This window comes from Bombina bombina, chromosome 1 (assembly GCF_027579735.1).
Source record: "Bombina bombina isolate aBomBom1 chromosome 1, aBomBom1.pri, whole genome shotgun sequence".
In the NCBI taxonomy this organism is placed as follows: domain Eukaryota; kingdom Metazoa; phylum Chordata; class Amphibia; order Anura; family Bombinatoridae; genus Bombina; species Bombina bombina.
This window is the reverse complement of record NC_069499.1, coordinates 536,575,050-536,595,217: the sequence shown is the minus strand read 5'-3', so window position 1 is coordinate 536,595,217 and position 20,168 is coordinate 536,575,050. Positions and strand designations below refer to the sequence as shown.

At 41.8% G+C, this 20,168-nt stretch overlaps 1 protein-coding gene across 1 annotated transcript in view; it reads right to left on the bottom strand.

Annotated features, from left to right (window-relative positions):
- INO80D (INO80 complex subunit D) overlaps window positions 1-20,168 on the bottom strand; it is a 395,094-nt gene that overhangs the window by 305,298 nt on the left and 69,628 nt on the right. Inside the window, exons 2-3 of the mRNA XM_053698654.1 lie at window positions 14,116-14,199; window positions 13,763-14,009 (exon numbers count right to left, since the gene is read on the bottom strand). Of these exons, the coding sequence (XP_053554629.1) occupies window positions 13,763-13,980 (218 nt within the window). The 5' untranslated portion in view covers window positions 13,981-14,009; window positions 14,116-14,199. The remainder of the gene's footprint in view (window positions 1-13,762; window positions 14,010-14,115; window positions 14,200-20,168) is intronic.

Sequence of the window (20,168 nt, the reverse complement as noted above, 5' to 3'; positions counted from 1 at the left end):
CTGTCTATATAGCTCCTCCCCTAACTGCCACCCCCAGTCATTTGACCGAAGACAAGCAAGAAAAAGGAGAAACTATAGGGTGCAGTGGTGACTGTAGTTTAAAAAAAAAAAACACCTGCCTTAAAGTGACAGGGCGGGCCGTGGACTGGATACACCACAAGAGAAAGAAATTTATCAGGTAAGCATAAATTTTGTTTTCTCTTGTAAGGTGTATCCAGTCCACGGGTTCATCCATTACTTGTGGGATACCAATACCAAAGCTTTAGGACACGGATGAAGGGAGGGACAAGGCAGGCACTTAAACGGAAGGCACCACTGCCTGCAAGACCTTTCTCCCAAAAATAGCCTCCGAGGAAGCAAAAGTATCAAATTTGTAGAATTTAGAAAAAGTATGAAGTTAAGACCAAGTCGCCGCCTTACAAATCTGTTCAATAGAGGCCTCATGTTTAAAAGCCCATGTGAAAGCTACAGCTCTAGTAGAATGAGCTGTAATTCTTTGAGGAGGCTGCTGGCCAGCAGTCTCATAAGCTAAACGGATTATGCTTCTCAGCCAAAAAGAAAGAGAAGTTGCCGAAGCCTTTTGGCCTTTTCTCTTTCCAGAGTAGACAACAAACAATGCAGATGTTTGACGAAAATCCTTAGTAGCTTGTAAATAAAACTTTAAAGCACGAACCACGTCAAGATTGTGTAACAGACGTTACTTCTTTGAAGAAGGATTAGGACACAGTGACGGAACAACAATTTCCTGATTGATATTCCTATTAGATACTACCTTAGGAAGAAACCCAGGTTTGGTACGCAAAACTACCTTATCTGCATGGAAGATCAGATAAGGGGAATCACACTGCAAGGCAGATAACTCTGAAACTCTTCGAGCCGAAGAGATATCTACTAAAAACAGAACTTTCCAAGATAAAAGCTTGATATCTATGGAATGCAAGGGTTCAAACGGAACCCCTTGAAGAACTTTAAGAACTAAATTTAAACTCCATGGCGGAGCAACAGGTTTAAACACAGGCCTGATTCTAACCAAAGCCTGACAAAATGCCTGAACGTCTGGAACATCAGCCAGGCGCTTGTGCAAAAGAATAGACAGAGCAGAAATCTGGAACTAGCCGATAATCCCTTTTCCAATCCTTCTTGGAGAAAAGATAGTATCCTAGGAATCCTGACCTTACTCCACGAGTAACCCTTGGATTCACACCAATGAAAATATTTACACCATATCTTATGATAGATTTAAAAACGTTAAAAAACGTTAAAAGACAGTTAAGCACCATGCCACAGCTCTGCTGAGGCTCCTACCTGCCCTCAAGTACGATTTTGTGCAGAAATAAACCCCTTATAATGGTCCTCAGGTGCCAGAGGACTCCTCTAGGGAAGCTGGATGTCTCAGTCTGAATTAAAACTGCGCATTTAGAGCGCTAAAATAGGCCCCTCCCACCATGTACTGGATGCCAGAGGGGCCTTAAGAAAATACTCCTAGGAGTATCTAATTAGCCATGTGGAAACTAGGCACCAAATAAAGAGTTATCTCCCTCAGAGAAAAAAACGTCCTATTTTTGAATTCATGTAAACGTTTTGTCACTAAGTAATAAGAGTATTAACATGAGTATTACCCTGTTTTGTAAGCATGATCCCAGTCACTGTTAAATCACTGCATCAGGCTTACCTCAAATACACAAGGCTCTGTCAGCATTTTCTAGAACTCATTCATCTCTCTAGAAATAAATATACTGAACATACCTCAAAGCAGGTAATTTGCAGACCGTTCCCCCAACTGAAGTTGTCCCATACTCTTCAGTTATGTGTGAGAACAGCAATGGACCTTAGTTACAAACCGCTAAGATCATCAACCTCCAGACAGAACTCTTCTTCTAATTTCTGCCTGAGAGTAAAACAGCACAACGCTGGTACCGTTTAAAAATAACAAACTTTTGATTGAAGGTAAAACTACACTAAGTCACCACATATCTCTTGATACTTCCTATCTTGTCAAGAGCTGCAAGAGAATGACTGGGGGTGGCAGTTAGGGGAGAAGCTATATAGATAGCTCTGCTGTGGGTGTCCTCTTGCAGCTTCCTGTTGGGAAGGAGAATATCCCACAAGTAATGGATGAACCCGTGGACTGGATACACCTTACAAGAGAAATATAACTTTTATTAAATATGTTGGGTAAACACAAACATTTAAAGAGACTTTTGCATATGTTGCTACAGATGAAACTGTGAGACTTATTAATTATAGGTTTGGCCTTTTTGCATCAACAAATTATCTATGCTCACAGGTTTACATCACCAATAAGGATTGGTGGAAAGATTGGGTATATGCCCAATAAACTGTACGTGATAATAATATTGGTCTATCCTGATTAGGTGGATAGTCTGTTTGACTTATAGTGCCATCTGGGTAAAACTGGAATGGTACTGTCTATATTGTTACGCTCATAAAGCAGTATAAATTAGTAACATCTTTTAAACATATTTAATAAAAGTTATATTTTATACAAAATCTAGTAGCCTATACCATTGGTCTGGGCTAAGAGTGCTACACAAGCATTTCTTTTCAGGGAGTCTATTCCCTACTGCTCACTAAGAAAGAGAAGTAGCAGTCGCTTTCTGACCCTTATGCTTCCCAGAGAAACAAACGAACAGGGCCGAAGACTGGCGAAAGTCCTTAGCAGCCTGCAGGTCGAATTTTAGAGCACGCACAACATCCAAGTTGAGCAACAAACGTTCCTTATCAGGAGGAGGATTGGGGCATAGAGAAGGAACAACAATTTTCTGATTAATATTTCTGAAACCACCTTAGGAAGAAAACCCAACTTAGAACGAAGAACCGCCTTATCAGCATGAAAAATAAGGTAAGGCGCCTCACACTGCAAAGCCGAGAGTTCCGAAACTCTCAGAGCAGACGAGATAGCAAAAAGAAACAACACCTTCCAAGATAAAAACTTGATATCTATGGAATGCAAAGGCTCAAACGGAGCCCGTTGTAAAACTCTAAGAACAAAATTAAGACTCCATGGAGGAATCTTGACCTTACTCCAAGAGTAGCCCTTGGATTCACACCAATAAAGGTATTTACGCCATACCTTATGGTAAATTTTTCTAGTAACCGACTTACAAGCCTGAATCAAGGTCTCAATGACCAATTCAGAAAAACACGCTTAGAAAGAACTAAGTGTTCAATCTCCAAGCAGTCAGCTTCAAAGAAACGAGATTTGGATTAAGGAATGGACTCTGTGTTAGAAGGTCCTTCCGTAGAGACGACCGCCAAGGTGGAAGAGATGACATCTTCACTAGGTCTGCAAACCAGATCCTGCGAGGCCACGCAGGAGCTATTAGAATTACAGATGCTCTCTCCTGTTTGATTACAAGCAATTACTTGCAGAAGGAGAGCAAACGGAGGAAAAAGGTATGCTAGGCTGAAATCCCAAGGAACCACCAAAGCATCTATCATAGCGGCCTGCGGATCTCTGGACCTCGAACCGTACCTTGGAAGCACGGCTTTGCGTCGAGACGCTATCAGATCCAACTCCGGCATCCCCCATTTGAGGGTTAACCAGGAGAACACATCCGGATGGAGAGCCCACTCCCCGGGATGAAAAGTCTGTCTGCTCAGGAAATCCGCTTCCCAGTTGTCCACTCCTGAAATGTAGATGGCATATAGACAACAAGTGTGAGCCTCTGCCCACTGAATAATCTGAGTCACCTCCTTCATGGCTAAGGAACTCCGAGTTCCTCCCTGGTGGTTGATGTAAGCCACTGAGGTGATATTGTCCGACTGGAACAGGATAAACCGGGTTAAGGACAACTGAGGCCAAGCCATTAGAGCATTGTAAATCGCTCTCAACTGCTAGATGTTTATGGGGAGAGCCGACTCCTCCTACGTCCAAAGTCCTTGCGCCTTTAAGGAGTCTCAGACTGCTCCCCAGCCCAGCAGGCTGGCATCTGTGGTCACAATCACCCATTAAGGACTCTGGAAGCACTTGCCCTGAGACAGATGTTCCTGAGAAAGCCACCATGGAAGAGTCTCTTGTCGACTGATCTAGACAGATCTGAATAATCCCTGTTCCATTGACTGAGTATGCATAACTGCAGAGCTCTCAAATGTAATCGAGCAAAGGGAATAATGTCCATGGAAGCAACCATCAGACCAATTACCTCCATACACTGAGCCACTGATGCCCGAGCAGTAGACTGCAGAGAGAGGCAAAAGGAAAGAATCTTGGATTTTCTGACCTCTGTCAGAAATAGTTTCATCGCCAGGGAATCTATTATGGTCCCTAAGAAAATTACCCTTGTAGCTGAAAAAAAGGAACTCTTTTCCAAAATCACTTTCCATCCGTGGGAGCATAGAAAAGACAACAAAAGAGTTTGCTTGTTCAAAAGATGGCTGAACCAATATGTTGTCCAGGTAGGGCGCCACTGCAATTTTCAGAGACTGGATCACTGCCAATAGAGCTCCCAGAACATTTGAGAAAATTCTGGGAGCTGTGGCAAGGCCAAACGGAAGAGCCACAAACTGAAAGTGTTTGTCCAGAAAAGAAAATCTGTGATGATCCCGGTGAATAGGAACATGAACATACCCACTAGAGGAAGAATGAAACGGATAGTTTCCATCTTGAAGGACAGTACTCTGAGAAACTTGTTTAGACACTTCAAGTCTAGAATAGGGTGGAAAGTTCCCTCTTTTTTGGTAACTACAAACAGATTGAAATAGAAACCTAGACCCTGTTCCTGTGATGGAACTATCACTCCCAGGAAGGAAAAATCTTGTACACATTTCAAGAACGCCTCTTTATCTGGTCTGTAGATAATCTGCCCTTGGGAGGAAAAGACTTGAATTCCAATTTGTAACCCTGAGATACTATGTCCACAGCCCAGGGATCTGGGACATCTCGTATCCATGCTCGAGAGAAATGAGAAAGTCAGCCTCCCACTTGATCCGATCCCGGATTGGGGGCAAACCCTTCATGCTGACTTAGACTCAGCTGCGGGTTTCTTTGCATGCTTCCCCTTGTTCCAAGACTGATTGGGTCTCCAAGAAGACTTGGACTGTTCCTGCTTGGAAGAAGTGGAAGACTTTCCTCTGAAGTTACGAAAGGAACGAAAATAACTCTGACGTCCTTTAGGTCTATTCATCTTATCCTGTGGTAGAAAAGACCCTTTTCCACCCATGATATCAGAAATTATTTCTGCCAGACCAGGTCCAAACAAGGTCTTACCCTTGTAGGGAATCGCCAAAAGCTTGACCTTAGAGGAAAAATCAGCTGACCATGACTTCAGCCACAATTCTCTGCGGCTTAGCACAGCAAAGCCAGAAGTCTTAGCTCCCGGTCTAATACCCTGCATGAAAGCATCAGAAATAATGGAATTGGCTATCTTAAGAACCTTAATCCTGTCTCGGATTTCATCCAAGGAAGTCTCTACCTGAAGAGACTCGGACAAGGCATCAAAATAGTAGGACGCTGCACTTGTCACAGAGGCAATACACACTGCAGGTTGCCATAGGAGACCTTGATGAACATATATCTTCTTCAAATAGGCCTCCAGCTTTTTGTCCATAGGATCCTTAAAAGAGCAGCTATCCTCAATAGGAATAGTAGTTCTCTTGGCCAGGGTAGAAATAGTCCCTTCTACTTTAGGCAGAGTGTGCCATGGCTCTTTAATGGAGTCAGCGACAGGAAACATCTTCTAAAAAATAGGAGACGGAGAGAAAGGAATCCCCGGCTTCTCCCATTCCTGTGAAATAATCTCCGTAGCACGGTCAAGAACCGGAAAAACTTCCAACGAGGAAGGAACATTAAAGTAGCTATTAAGTTTACTTGATTTCTTAGGATTGGCCACAACAGGGGTATCAGAGTCTTCCAGAGTAGCCAAAACCTCCTTTAATACTGTATTACACAATGGTGTTTAAGGTTAAATCTGAAGGTTACAACTTCAGTATCAGATGAAGGAATTATACTGTCCGAATCTGAGATTTCACCCTCAGAGGCTCCTGACGTATCTTCCTCATCAGATTTATGAGAACGAGCAACCTGGGAAGCAGCAGCTGGAACAGAAACCTTACAATCTGAATCTCTAATCTTCCTCTTGCGTTTTCCTTTTAACATAGGAAAAGCAGCTAATGCTGCAGATACGGCTGAGGATACCTGAGCAGCTAGGAGATTTAGAGGAACCGCAGGGCCCTGCATGTGACGCCATTGAGGCTTTGGACGTTACAGGAGCAAGTTGTCGCATTGTCGGAACAGCATCATCCTGAGAAACATTTGGCACACCAAAAAAAATATTTAATTTTTTTTTTTAACACATGAGAAACAAAATTGCATAGGAGCAGCAATTTGAGCTTCCAATCACAAAAGGCACGCATTAATGGGAGCAGACTCCTGCTCCATATCAGACATGGCAAAATAAACAGTTTAAATAATAAGAAAAATATAAAAAAAAATTCAACTGTGATACCTCTTTAAGGAAGTTTGCTATTAACGCAAAAAATAAGAAATCATATATTTGTATGAAGAACCCTTCACCTAGAGTATTAATACCCACAGAATGAAAAAAAAAACATAAAATTATGCTAACCAGATAACTTCCTTTACTTCTGTATGAGGAGAGTCCACAGCTTCATTCCTTACTTGTGGGAAATACAGAACCTGGCCACCAGGATGAGGCAAAGACACTCCAGCCAAAGGCTTAAATACCTCCCCCACTCTCCTCATCCCCCAGCCATTCTGCAGAGGGAACAAAGAACAGTAGGATAAATATCAGGGTATAAAAGGTGCCAGAAGAATAACAAATTTAGGTCCGCACAACGAAGAAAAAGGACGGGGGCATAATTTATATTTTCATTCTTAATATGAGCAGAGTCCACGGCTTCATTCTTTACTTGTGGGAAACATATACCCAAGCTCTAGAGGACACTGAATGAAACGGTAGGGTAAAAAAGGAGAAGCGGATCCTAGGGCACCACAGCCTGCAAAACCTTTCTCCCAAAAGATGCTTCAGCCGAAGGAAAAACGTCAGACTTGTAAAATTTTTAAAAAGGTATGCAAGGAGGACCAGGTAGCCGCCTTACAAATCTGCTCCATAGAGGCCTCATTCTTGTAGCCCCAAGAAGAAGCCACTGCTCTAGTTGAATGAGCCTTAATCCTCTGAGGAGGCTCATGCCCCGCTGTTTCATATGCTAAGCGAATAATGCGCAACCAAAAAGATAAGGAAGTGGATGAGGCTTTCTGCCCCTTACGCAACCCAGAATAGACAACAAACAAAGAAGAAGTCTGTCTAAACTCCTTAGTAGCTTGAAGATAGAACTTCAAGGCCCGAACCACATCCAAATTATTAAGTAACCACTCCTTCGAAGGGTTAGGACACAAGGAAGGGACAACAATCTCCTGATTGATGTTGCGATCTGAAACAACCTTAGGAAGAAAACCTAACCCAGTACGAAGAACAGCCTTATCAGCATGGAATACTAGGTAAGGGGGCTCACATTGCAAGGCAGCTATCTCAGATACTCTACGTGCCAAAGCAATAGCCAGTAGAAAAGGGAACCTTCTAAGATAGTAATTTAATGTCAGCCAAATGCATAGACTCAAACGGAGCCCTCTGCAAAACTTTAAGAACTAGGTTTAAGCTCCAGGGAGGAGAGGTAGGTCTTAACACAGGCCTGATTATAGACAGAGCCTGAACAAAAGACTGTACATCAGGAAGCTCAGTGAGCCTCTTTTGCAATAACACAGAAAACGCAGAAATCGGTCCCTTTAAGGAACTAGCGGCAAGTCCCTTCTCCAAACCATCTTGGAGAAAGGAAAGAATCCTGGACACCTTGACCTTATACCAGGGGAATCCAAGCTCTTCACAGCAGAATAAGTAGGTACTCCACACCTTATGATAAGTGTGACCGGCTTTCTAGCTTGAATGAGAATATCAATCACAGTCTCAGAAAAACCTCTCTTGGCTAGGACTAAGTAGTCAATCTCCATGCAGTTAGCCTCTAGAATCTAGATTCTGATGAACAAAAGGTCCCTGTTCCAGCAGATCCTGCGACAAGGTAACCTCCATAGAGGAGATGAAGACATCCCCACCAGGTCCGCGAACCACATCCTTCGCGGCCACGATGGAGCAATTAGAATAGCCGAAGCTTGCTCCTGCTTGATATGGGCCACTACACGAGGAAGAAGTGGTAATGGTGGAAAAATGTAAAATAGGCTGAACCTCCAAGGCACTGCTAATGCTTCTATCAGCTCTGCCTGAGGATCCCTGGACTGCGACCCATATCTGGGTAGCTTGGTATTGAGTCGGGACGCCATGAGATCCATCTCCGGCGCCCCCCCATCTGTTGCAAATCTCTGCAAACACCTTGGGATGGAGAGACCATTTCCCCGGATGAAACGATTATCTGCTGAGAAAATCAGATTCACCAGTTGTCCACACCCGGAATGTGGATCGCTGACAGCGAACAGTTGTGGGCCTCCTCATTGCTAGGGAGCTCCTCGTTCCCCCCTGATGTAAGCCACCAAGGATATGTTATCTGATTGGAATCTGATAAACTGGGACGAACCCAGAAGAGGCCAAGCCTTCAGAGCATTGAAGATCGCTCGAAGTTCCAAAATGTTGTTCGGGAAGAGAGATCCCTCTCGAATCCACAGGGCCTGTGCCTTCCTGGCACCCCAAACAGCTCCCCATCCTAAGAGACTTGCATCCGTAGTCACAATCTCCCAGGATGTCCCTTGGGACAGGTGATCTGGAGAGAGCCACCAAGAGAGCGATTCCCTTGACCGGTTGTCTAGAGAAATCTGTTGAGACAGATCCGAGTGGTCGCCGTTCCACTGCCTCAGCATGCACAGCTGAAGAGGTCTGAGATGGAATCTGGCGAATGGGATAACATCTATGCTGGACACCATAAGTCCAATTGCCTCCATACACCAGGCTACAGAGGGCCTTAAGGAGGTCTGGAGGGCAAGACAATTGGAAGTAATTTTGCAACGTCTCTGGTCTGTAAAAAATATCCTCATTGATATGGAATCTATTATCGTACCCAGGAATTCCACCCTGGTACTGGGAACCAGAGAACTCTTTCCAAAGTTTATCTTCCATCCAGGAGATCAAAGAAGTAGAAAAGCTCTTGAATGGACCTCTGTCAGCTAACAGGACGGAGCATGAACCAGGATGTCGTCCAAGTATGGTGCTACTGCAATGCCTCGGGATCTCGCCACCGCAAACAGAGTCCCCAGAACCTTCGTAAAGACTCTTGGGGCAGTAGCTAGGCCAAATGGAAGAGCAACAAATGAAGTGCTGGTCCTGAAATGCAAAGTTTAAGAACTTGAAGTGATCTTTGTGTATTGGCACATGAAGGTAAGAATCCTCCAAGTCTATTGTAGTCGTCATGAACTGTCCCTCTTGAACCAAGGGCAGAATGGACCTTATTGTCTCCATCTTGAACGATAGGACTGACAGGAACATGTTTAAGCACTTTAGGTCCAGAATCGGGAAAAACGTTCCCTCCTTCTTTGGGACCACAAAGAGGTTTGAGTAGTAACGCAGACCTCTCTCTGATAGAGGTACCGGCACAATTACTCCCAGGGAGGAGAGATCCCTCATGCATCCTAGAAAAGCTTCTCGTTTTCTGGTCTTGAACACAGGTTTGTTAAGAGGAATCTGCCCCTGGGTGGATTAGATTTGAAACCTATCCTGTAACCTTGTGCGATGACCTCCAGAACCCAAGGATCTTGTACGTCCCCAAGCCAAGCCTCCACAAAAGTGACATAGTCTGCCCCAACATGATCCATCAAAGGATCGGGAACCGCCCCTTCATGCCGATTTTGTTTCGGCGGGCTTCTTGTTCTGCCTGGATTTATTCCAAGGTTGAGACTGTTTCCAATTTCTCTTTGACTGCTCAGGCTTCGCGGAGGGCTGCTGGCATTGGGATTTATCCGAACGAAAGGGATGAAAATTAGGACCCTGTCCTTTAGGTTTATTATTCTTATCCTTTGCCCTAAGTGACCGTGGATATGATTGAGTCCAGGCCTGGACCGAAAAGAATCTTTCCCTTAAATGGAAGGGAAAGTAATCTAAATTTTGAAGTCATGTCCGTAGACCAAGACCTCTGCCAGAGTGTCCTATGTGCTAGAACAGAAAAGCCCGATGTCTTGGCATTCAGGCGAATTATCTGCATATTGGCATCGCAGATAAAAGAATTAGCTACCCTCAAGGCCTTAATTCTTTCCTGGATCTCGTCAAGGGGAGTTTCCACCTCGATCTACTCCGATAGAGAATCGCACCAATAGGTAGAGGATTCAGCCACCGCAGCAACCGCCGCTGCAGGTTGAAATAAATATCCCGTGTGCTGAAACATCTTTCTTAACAGAGTTTCTAGCTTCTTATACATGGGCTCCTTAAACGACGATCTATCCTCAAGCGGGATGGTAGTGAGCTTAGCAAGCATGGAGATAGCTACATCCACCTTAGGAACGGAACTCCACAACTCTAATTGAGAGTCCGGAATCGGGAACAATTTTTTAAAGGAAGAAGGGGAAAAAGAAGATCTAAGTCTCTCCCATTCATTCTTGATAATATTTGCCATCTTTACGGGAACCGGGAATATCTGTGACACCACCCTGTCCTCATAAACCATATCAAAGCTTAGGAATAAAAGGTTCCTCTAGTAATTTAGGTTCTGGAAGCCAACACTTCTTTTAACAGAAATCGTAAATGCTCGATCCTAAATCTAAAGTCTGGTTCCTACGCAGCCGGAGGTTTAGAGGCAGCAGATTCTGACCCAGAAAGAGCATCCTCTGAAGTATCAGAGGTGTCCTCTTCAGCGGATAATCTTGTATCAGATAAATCCAACAAGTTGGTAGATGACCCCTGGGAAGGATAGCAATATTTGACCTTTTCGATTGCGCTTAGCAGGGCGAGGTAAATCGCTGAAGGCTGCAGACACTTCCATTTGTAGCTGCTCAGTAAAGTCTGGCGGTAAGAGGGCCCCTCCCCGAAGGAAGATTAGCAAAGCAATGGGAAGCTGCATGTGTATTAGGAGATGACAGCAGGTAACACACCTCACGGGACGGAGACCCCTCAGAGGTGGACTGCCAGTGGTACTAAACATCTTGGGTTTCTTAGATATAAGTACTTTATCAAGACATGTGGAACATAATTGAGCAGGCGGGTATATCGTAGCCTCCTCACAATAAAAGCAGGTATTAGATTTTGGTAAAGAGGGAGTACCCTATAACGTATCAGAGTCCTCCATAGCTTGCGCTTAAAAGATGGACTATAGAAAAGATAAATGGCCCCTTTATACTCCAGAGATAGTAACCTTCCGGAAATATTAACTTTTGATTCCATACAGATAAAAGGACTCACCCTGTGACCCTGTCTTCTTGCGTTATCATATGAGTATAAAATGAAACAATCTTACCGGAATCACCACAGTGAAACAGACACACAGCCTCTCAAGTTTGACAGTCTTGTAGCATCGCACCCGATATGAACTTGAGTGATAAAAGCAGGCAGTGAAACTCCTCAACACAGATTGGAGCTGTTAATACGAGTCTGGATAGTTTCACAGAAAGACTCTCCCTGCATCTCCAGACCCTAACATTCGTCAATGCTCTCACGGAGAGGCTGACAAGACTACTTTAAGCTCCAGTCCCATGCCGAACGGTACTACATAAGAGACTACTCTGAATCTTCCGACATTTCTCTGACATCCTCCTGTGACAAAAGGCAAAGAATGACTGGGGGATGAGTGGAGTGGGGGAGGTATTTAAGCCTTTGGCTGTGGTGTCTTTGCCTCCTCCCGTGAATTCTGCTCATATTAAGAAGGAAAATTCAGACTGCAATGTTTATTAAGTACTAAACAGAGAAAAAAAAACATGCTCAACCTCTGCAGATCTCCACACCTCAGCCTCGACTGAAGTGCCTACCTGAATACTAGCGTGTACTGAGTTGAACTAAGCCAGGACAATCTCTGCGCAGGTCGCTGACATCGGTCCGTATCTACTACGGTCTGAGAGGCGCACACGTGAACAGATAGAAACTACTGTGCTACACAAAAGGCACACACACAAAAAAGAGCCGCCTACTTCCTGGATACTCCTCCAGTAATGGCTACTGCAAAGTACGCTGAAAGAAGGAATTTGTAAAATTCAGACTGCAATGTTTATTAAGTACTAAACAGAGAAAAAAAAAAAAAAACATGCTCAACCTCTGCAGACCTCCACACCTCAGCCTCGACTGAAGTGCCTACCTGAATACTAGCGTGTACCGAGTTGAACTAAGCCAGGACAATCTCTGCGCAGGTTGCTGACATCGGTCCGTATCTACTACGGTCTGAGAGGCGCACACGTGAACAGATAGAAACTACTGTGCTACACAAAAGGCACACAAAAAAAAAAGAGCCGCCTACTTCCTGGATACTCCTCCAGTAATGGCTACTGCAAAGTACGCTGAAAGACGCAATAGCATATTTAACACAGCCTAACAGTGAGTCAGATCACACACAGCGAAAACCGACAGATAAGGGAGACACGCCACCTCATTCTAATAAACTGCAATGAGTTTCCAATAAACTTTAAGCTAGCTTTAGCAAGCGGCTGTCACCCTCATATAAAAAAGAGCCAACATCTAAATAAATTAACCCCATCAAACCTGACAAGCAGGTACATAAGGGGTTAATCCAGTCTCTGCCACATGCTTCAAAGTAAGTGCCTGCACCATGCCCAAAAGTAATCCTTACCCAAGGATAATATAAGTCCCATATTATTTGATGTAGGGAATCCTTTAAGTGCAAAGTCTTCCCACCTGGAAGACAAAGCATTTACCTGCAAAGACCGCCGTCCGGCATGTAAACAGCTCACCAGGCATGACAGGACACATGCTCCTCACAGAGGCCTGAAGAAAAAGAAAGAACAGAGTAAACCTACTCTGGCTTTCTATACTATGGACAGCAAATATGTTAGGAAAACGCAACAAGACCCACCTTACAAGTTACTAACTGCTTTAAAGCCACCACTGACCTACTGAAGAGACTAACATGGACTACGGCTAGACCCAAAAATCTTGCTTGAAGCGAAAGAAATTAATTTCCTTCAGACACCAAAACTTCACATCCACTTTTAAAAAAGGGCAAAGAGAATGACTGGGGTTTGTGGGAAGGGGAGTGATACTTAACAGCTTGGATGTGGTGCTCTGTGCCTTCTCCTGCTGGCCAGGAGTGATATTCAGTAATTGATGACGTTGTGGACTCACCATATCTTAGGAAATAAATTAGCTTTATATTCTTAAATAATAAGAAGGTTAATATTTTCTACTTTATTTTCCATATATTTTATGTATTAAAAAATGTAGGTTGAATAGGTTATCTTTTTTTTTTATTTACCATATAGGTATTTTGCCAATGTTATTGGTATCATGTAAAGCTTGCTATAGTTTTGACATGCACATTATACTGGATCATAAAATTCTCAACATTCCTGTAATTACATTAGTCATGTATAAGCCAACATTAATGTTTGGTTATTTCTGATGTGATTTGCTGTGCCTGTAACGTCTATTTTTACTTCAATAAAAATATGATTGGAGAAAAAATGTAAAATACCTCTAGCAAAATGTATTGCTGTTTCAGCTGCATACGCACATATGCACCCAGTACCCGTGCACCAGTATTCAAACACTACAGTTTCTCAGAGAGTCAACAGTGACTTGTATGTTTGCAGCCTGACAATTTTGTCACATTTACTGCACTGCATACATACCTACGGTCCTCAGATTTGGGGATGGGATTTGTGCAGCGCTGGCTGTTGTACTTGGCCACATATTCACATTGCTTAAAGGGGGCGGTCTTGTCCTCTAGAACGTGTCTGATACAGAAGGCGTAACCGTTGAGTCTTCGCTGTTTGCACAGTTTGGGACTGTAGGAGCATAAGGGTTTGTTATCTACCTCAGAGAAGTGTATGTGTTTGCCTTCATACATCACGTGGCCCTATTCCTTGTGAACATCAGCTGAGGGAAACAAGCAGAACAATAGATAAAAGGTAACAGTTATCTCACTATAAGAAGATCATTATCCTGCTCACTGCTTTTACAATATCCTGTAACTTCTCTTTACCTGATCTTAAAGCTCCAGCAACATCTCAGTGTTATGGGAGATCCCTCAAGAACACATCTTCAGTGCACACCTTCATGGGCCTCCCTATGAAAGCATTTAAATGAGTGTAAATAAGGCAGCAGCAAATACGATAGAAAGGTTTCTAAAACAGAGAGTTTTAATGTGTCAAAAATGCATGGTTTAAAAAACAAAATCCATAAAAGGTACTTAAAAAGGGACATAAACACTAAATGCTAGAGAGAATGTGTTTCATAGCATTTTGTATTAGTTGTTTAAATATTGAACAAAAAAAATGTATGCCTACCTGATAAATTATTTTCTTTCGGAATGAAGCTGGTCCACAGTCCTCCATAACATATTTGATATATTACCTGCCACTAGGAGCATGTCAAGAGCCCATATCAGAGCGTAAAATCCCTACCATCTCTCTCTTAGATTAACATATAGTCGAGAATAGAAAATATATAGGTAGGAGAGACAAAGCAGGGTCAGAAGAGGTGTCATTAAAACTATCGTCATTTAAACAGGCATGGCCTGTGAACCATCATCATTCCGAAAGAAAATAATTTATCATCAGGTAAGCATACGTTTTCTAAATATTTTGTAAAATGATCATGGTTCACAGTCCTTTATAACATATGGGAATTATACCTAAGCTGAAGGGTGGAACAATTTTTCTGGCAGTTCTTATTTAGCCGACACTGCGGTCTGAAAGACTTTCCTGCCAGAAGTTGCTTGCTTAAAACTCTGAAAAAAAGTATGCAGAGAAGACATATTGCATCTTTGCAAATCTGTTCCAAAGATGCATAATTTTTCAAAAACCCACCATGTCCCAATTGCTCTTGAAGAAAGAGCAGTAATATGCTTAGGAGGTGACTCTCCCACTTTTTTTTGAGTCACAATGAAGAAACAACCACCTCTTGGTTGGTATTTTCCTTAGGAAGATCATCATATTTAGTACAAAGTATAGCCTTCACCTTGTGAATAATTAGAAATGGAGAATCATAAGACAAGGTTGACAACTCAGAAATTTCTTTGCTGAAGAGATTGCTAATAGAGTACTTTCCAAGATAATAATTGATATCAATGGAATGCAATGGTTCAAAAGAAGAACCTTGTAATACAGAGAAAAGTAAATTCAGATTCCAGGGTGGAGAAATAGTTTCCCAATTAGCCTAATTCTAACTAACGTCTGAACAAAAGTCTGAATCTCAGGAAGTTTAGTTAACTTCCTATGAAAGAGAGATATAAAAGCAAAAATGCTACCTTTTAGAAATTAGCGGGCAAACCCTTGTCAAGGCCATCCTAAGAAAACTGACTGATTCTAGGAATCCTAAAAGAATACCAAGAAAACACCTCTCAAAATATGTCTTCCAAATCTTGTGATAAATCTCTAGTTTTACAGGTTTTCTGGTCTGCATCAAAGTGTCAATAACCAAGTCTAAGAAATCTCTAGAATCCAAAACTAGACATTCATCCTACACGCCATTAAATTAAAGATTTGAGATTGTTATAGAAAAGAGAACCTTAAGACAACAGGTTTTGTCTCAGATGAAAAAGCCATGGAAAGCAAGAACACATCTGCACTATATCCACATACCAAGTCCTGCGGGGCCAGACTGGAGCAAATTAATATTACTGACGTTGACGCCCGTTTGATCAGGCAATGACTCTTGAAAGAAAAACAAAGGAAACAGGTATGCTAGATGAAACTCCCTGGACATATCAAGGTGACTATTATGTGAGCTTTTGGATCTTTTGACCTTGCACAACAGCTTGGAGGAGTGAGATTTAAGTGAAAGGCCATCAGATCTATGTCCTGTAAACCCAGTTTGATCACTAAGCGATCAAAATGTCCTAATGGAGAGACCACTCTCTTGAATGGACCAATTGACTGCTGAGATGATCCACCTACCAGTTGTTCACACCTGCTATGTGAATAGCCAATAGGGAGCAATGATTCTTCTCTGACTAAGAGAGTATTAGACACTTCCTGCATGGCCAGTGGATTGCAGATACCCCCCTTGATGATTTTTGAAGGCCACCGCCGAGATATTGGCTGACCGGAAACGGATAAACTATTCCTCCTTCAATAGGGGCCAGGGCTGAAGAGCCTGGAGTTTGCTCAAAGTTCCAGAATGTTAGTTGGAAAACTTGCCTCTAGAGCAGTGTTTCCCAAACCCAGTCCTCAGGACCCTTACTCAGGTCAGATATTAATTATATCTTAACTAGAGCACAGGTGAAACAATTAGCTCACCCATCAGCTGATTTCACCTGTGCTCTAGTTAAGATATAATGAATATCTGGCCTGAGCTGAGTAAGGGTCCTGGGGACTAAGTTTGGGAAATACTGCTCTAGAGGATACCAAACTCATTGTATTCCTCAAGAAACCAGAACGCCCCCCAGCCTGAGAGACTGGCGCCTGTCGGCACAATATACCAAGACTGGCGAAGGAAGGATGTCACAAGGGTCAAAGACAGACTGTGTCCTCAAGAAAAAGATTGACTGAGAAATCCAAAACAAACAATCTGTGTGTCAAATAATTATTTGACCACTGAGGAAGCATAGTCATTAAAAGGGGTTTGAAGTGAAAGGGTGGCAAAATAAACTGTGTATGAAGCAGCTACCATAAGACCCACCGCCACCATGCACTGCACTACTGATGGAATGTAGCTCACTGTAGGAAGAGACACACCCTCTGAATCTTTATAATGTTAAATTCCATCAGGAAAACTAGATGCATCAGCATTAAGTCTATTATGACTCCTGTAAATGCTACCCTTATAGCAGGATATAAAGGAGATTTAAGTACATTGATACTCCAAGCATTGTCTTGAAAGAAGAAGATTGTAAGTATGAGCAATAGCTATTGACAGGAAATAAGCTTGCACTAGTATGTCATCGAGATAAAGAGCAACTGAAATGTACCGATTCTGATCAACGGCAAGATTGTATCCAACACAGAGAGGCAAACTGGCAGAGTTTTGCAGATATACAAATCTCAGCAAACAAAAGTAATCCCTGTGTATAGGAATGTGCATATACGAATCCTTGAGGTCTATAATAGCCATAAACTGACCCTTTGTATAAAGGGAATCCTGACCAATATGTTTAAGGATGTTAAATCCAGGACAGGACTGTAAATCACTGTGGGCAATTAACAGATCAGGGTAAAAACTCTTGAACCTGAGATTACACAGGTACAAGGATTAATTATTCCCCTATTCTACAAATCCTATTTATACATGTTGCCACCTCTTAAAGAACATAGTCAACATTTAGATAGGGCCGCTGGTCAATCATGGGACTCAGTCCTTCAAGAGATCAAGTGCATTAGTTCTATTTGAAGCAAAAAGAATCAGTATGGATATCCTATTTTTCCAGATGGATCCTAAAATGTAGAAATGTATACATAAGTTTATACAAAGTTTAATAAATCTGTACATGACATAATCATTAGCTGTAGTATACATGTACCTAATTAAGCATATGCACATATTTAGACTGTCAAGTGGCCTTACTGACTAGAGGAGCAGCACATAAAGACCAACAGGTACACATAAAATACTTGTAAATCCATGTCCAGAATAAGCAAAGACTGTGAATACTTATAAAGTAAATACACAAAGTGCATAATTCATGAGAATGTTCATGAATCATTCTCAGTGTTTGCATGATAAACATATGTGCATACATATAAATCACTCATACAATGGTATAAGAGAGAGAAACCAATAGATCTTATCTCTAAAAGGATCTCAACTGATAGTGAAAATATTCATTATCAATGTTTAGTATTTGCATGAAAGAACCTTTGTGCATAGATATAAATTACCCAGAACATAGGTATAAAAGAGAAACCAATAGAGTTTTTTTTTGTTTTTTTTTAAAAAAAGGATCTCCACTGTTGTATTAAAATACAGATAAAACCTGCAGGACAGCATTTGTAATTAAACATGTAGAGTATAATGCATCAAAGGCATATACTATAGAATTGTATACACTAATAAGCATAGGACATACAATATCTTTTATATCCACAGAGACCGAAATGCTGCCTATGTAACATTTATGTGTGCTGCTGAATATGCAATGAACATACACCGCCTTTAGCGATTTGTATATCATAATAGTGCACATTACTGCAAATAATATTCTAAATAGCAGACAATGTACAACAGTATATAATAAGCAGACTGACATAAAACAAATATCTATTTACATCCCCTGGCAATGATGGGAGTACAATGCTTTATTGACTTATACATAAGTATTAATAGCGCAGATAGTTATATTAAATGGTAATGGCACAATATGTCATTATGTTCAGTACAATATATAATTGCACATATTATAATAAATTGGGTACACTGTTGATCACATAAGAATGTGCTGTGGTGTACAGCTGCATAAAGGTTCTTGCAAAAAACACCTGTCTAGAGGATGTTATTAGATCTGAACCTTTAGGTAATCAGCACAAGATTATTTTGCACATTTACCTTTAGGACACCGAGTTAAATCCCCAGATTTACACTTACTTAGTTTGGGGACAGCCACTAAACAAGCTGTCCCCGTTTCGTACATGTTATTGTTCGCTTCATAAGTAAAATCAGCATTTTCCCCTGAATGACAAGTACAGGGCAAATTCCCTCGGGAAAGTGGATGGTTGCGGCTCATATGTATGCAAAATCTGAGGTATACAATTCTCACAGGATTTGATATCAAAAAACTGACTCCTCTATAGAGATATCAGTGGGGACAGAGAGATTTTGTTCCAGGTTTTACAAAGTATGCAATGACACTGTATATAAAGGATTGGTACAGACAATAACTGGTAGATCCCTCTACACTATGTATACACTCCCTCAGACACCTCAATTATTTCTCAGTATATATATATATATATATATATATATATATATATATATATATATATATATATATATATACATATACATATATACATACATACATACATATACACATACATACAGTTGCAAGAAAAAGTATGTGAACCCTTTGGAATGATATGGATTTCTGCACAAATTGGTCATAAAATGTGATCTGATCATCTTCTAAGTCACAACAATAGACAATCACAGTCTGCTTAAACTAATAACACACAAAGAATTAAATGTTGCCATGTTTTTATTGAACACACCATGTAAACATTCACAGTGCAGGTGGAAAAGGTATGTGAACCCCTAGACTAATGACATCTCCAAGAGCTAATTGGAGTGAGATGTCAGCCAACTGGAGTCCAATCAATGAGATGAGATTGGAGGTGTTGGTTACAGCTGCCCTGCCCTATAAAAAAAACACACACCAGTTCTGGCTTTGCTTTTCACAAGAAGCATTGCCTGATGTGAATGATGCCTCACACTAAAGAGCTCTCAGAAGGCCTACGATTAAGAATTGTTGACTTGCATAAAGCTGGAAAGGGTTATAAAAGTATCTCCAAAAGCCTTGCTGTTCATCAGTCCACGGTAAGACAAATTGTCTATAAATGGAGAAAGTTCAGCACTGCTGCTACTCTCCCTAGAAGTGGCCGTCCTGTAAAGATGACTGCAAGAGCACAGCACAGACTGCTCAATGAGGTGAAGAAGAATTCTAGAGTGTCAGCTAAAGACTTACAAAAGTCACTGGCAAACGCTAACATCCCTGTTAGCGAATCTACAATACGTAAAACACTAAACAAGAAATACCACAGAGGAAGCCACTGCTGTCCAAACAAAACATTGCTGCAAGTTTACAGTTTGCACAAGAGCACCTGGTTGTTCCACAGCAGTACTGGCAAAATATTCTGTGGACAGATGAAACCAAAGTTGAGTTGTTTGGTAGAAACACACAATACTATGTGTGGCGAAAAAGAGGCACAGCACACCAACATCAAAACCTCATCCCAACTGTGAAGTATGTTGGTGGGGGCATCATGGTTTGGGGCTGCTTTGCTGTGTCAGGGCCTGGACGGACTGCTATCATCGAAGGAAAAATGAATTCCCAAGTTTATCAAGACAATTTGCAGGAGAACTTAAGGCCATATGTCTACCAGC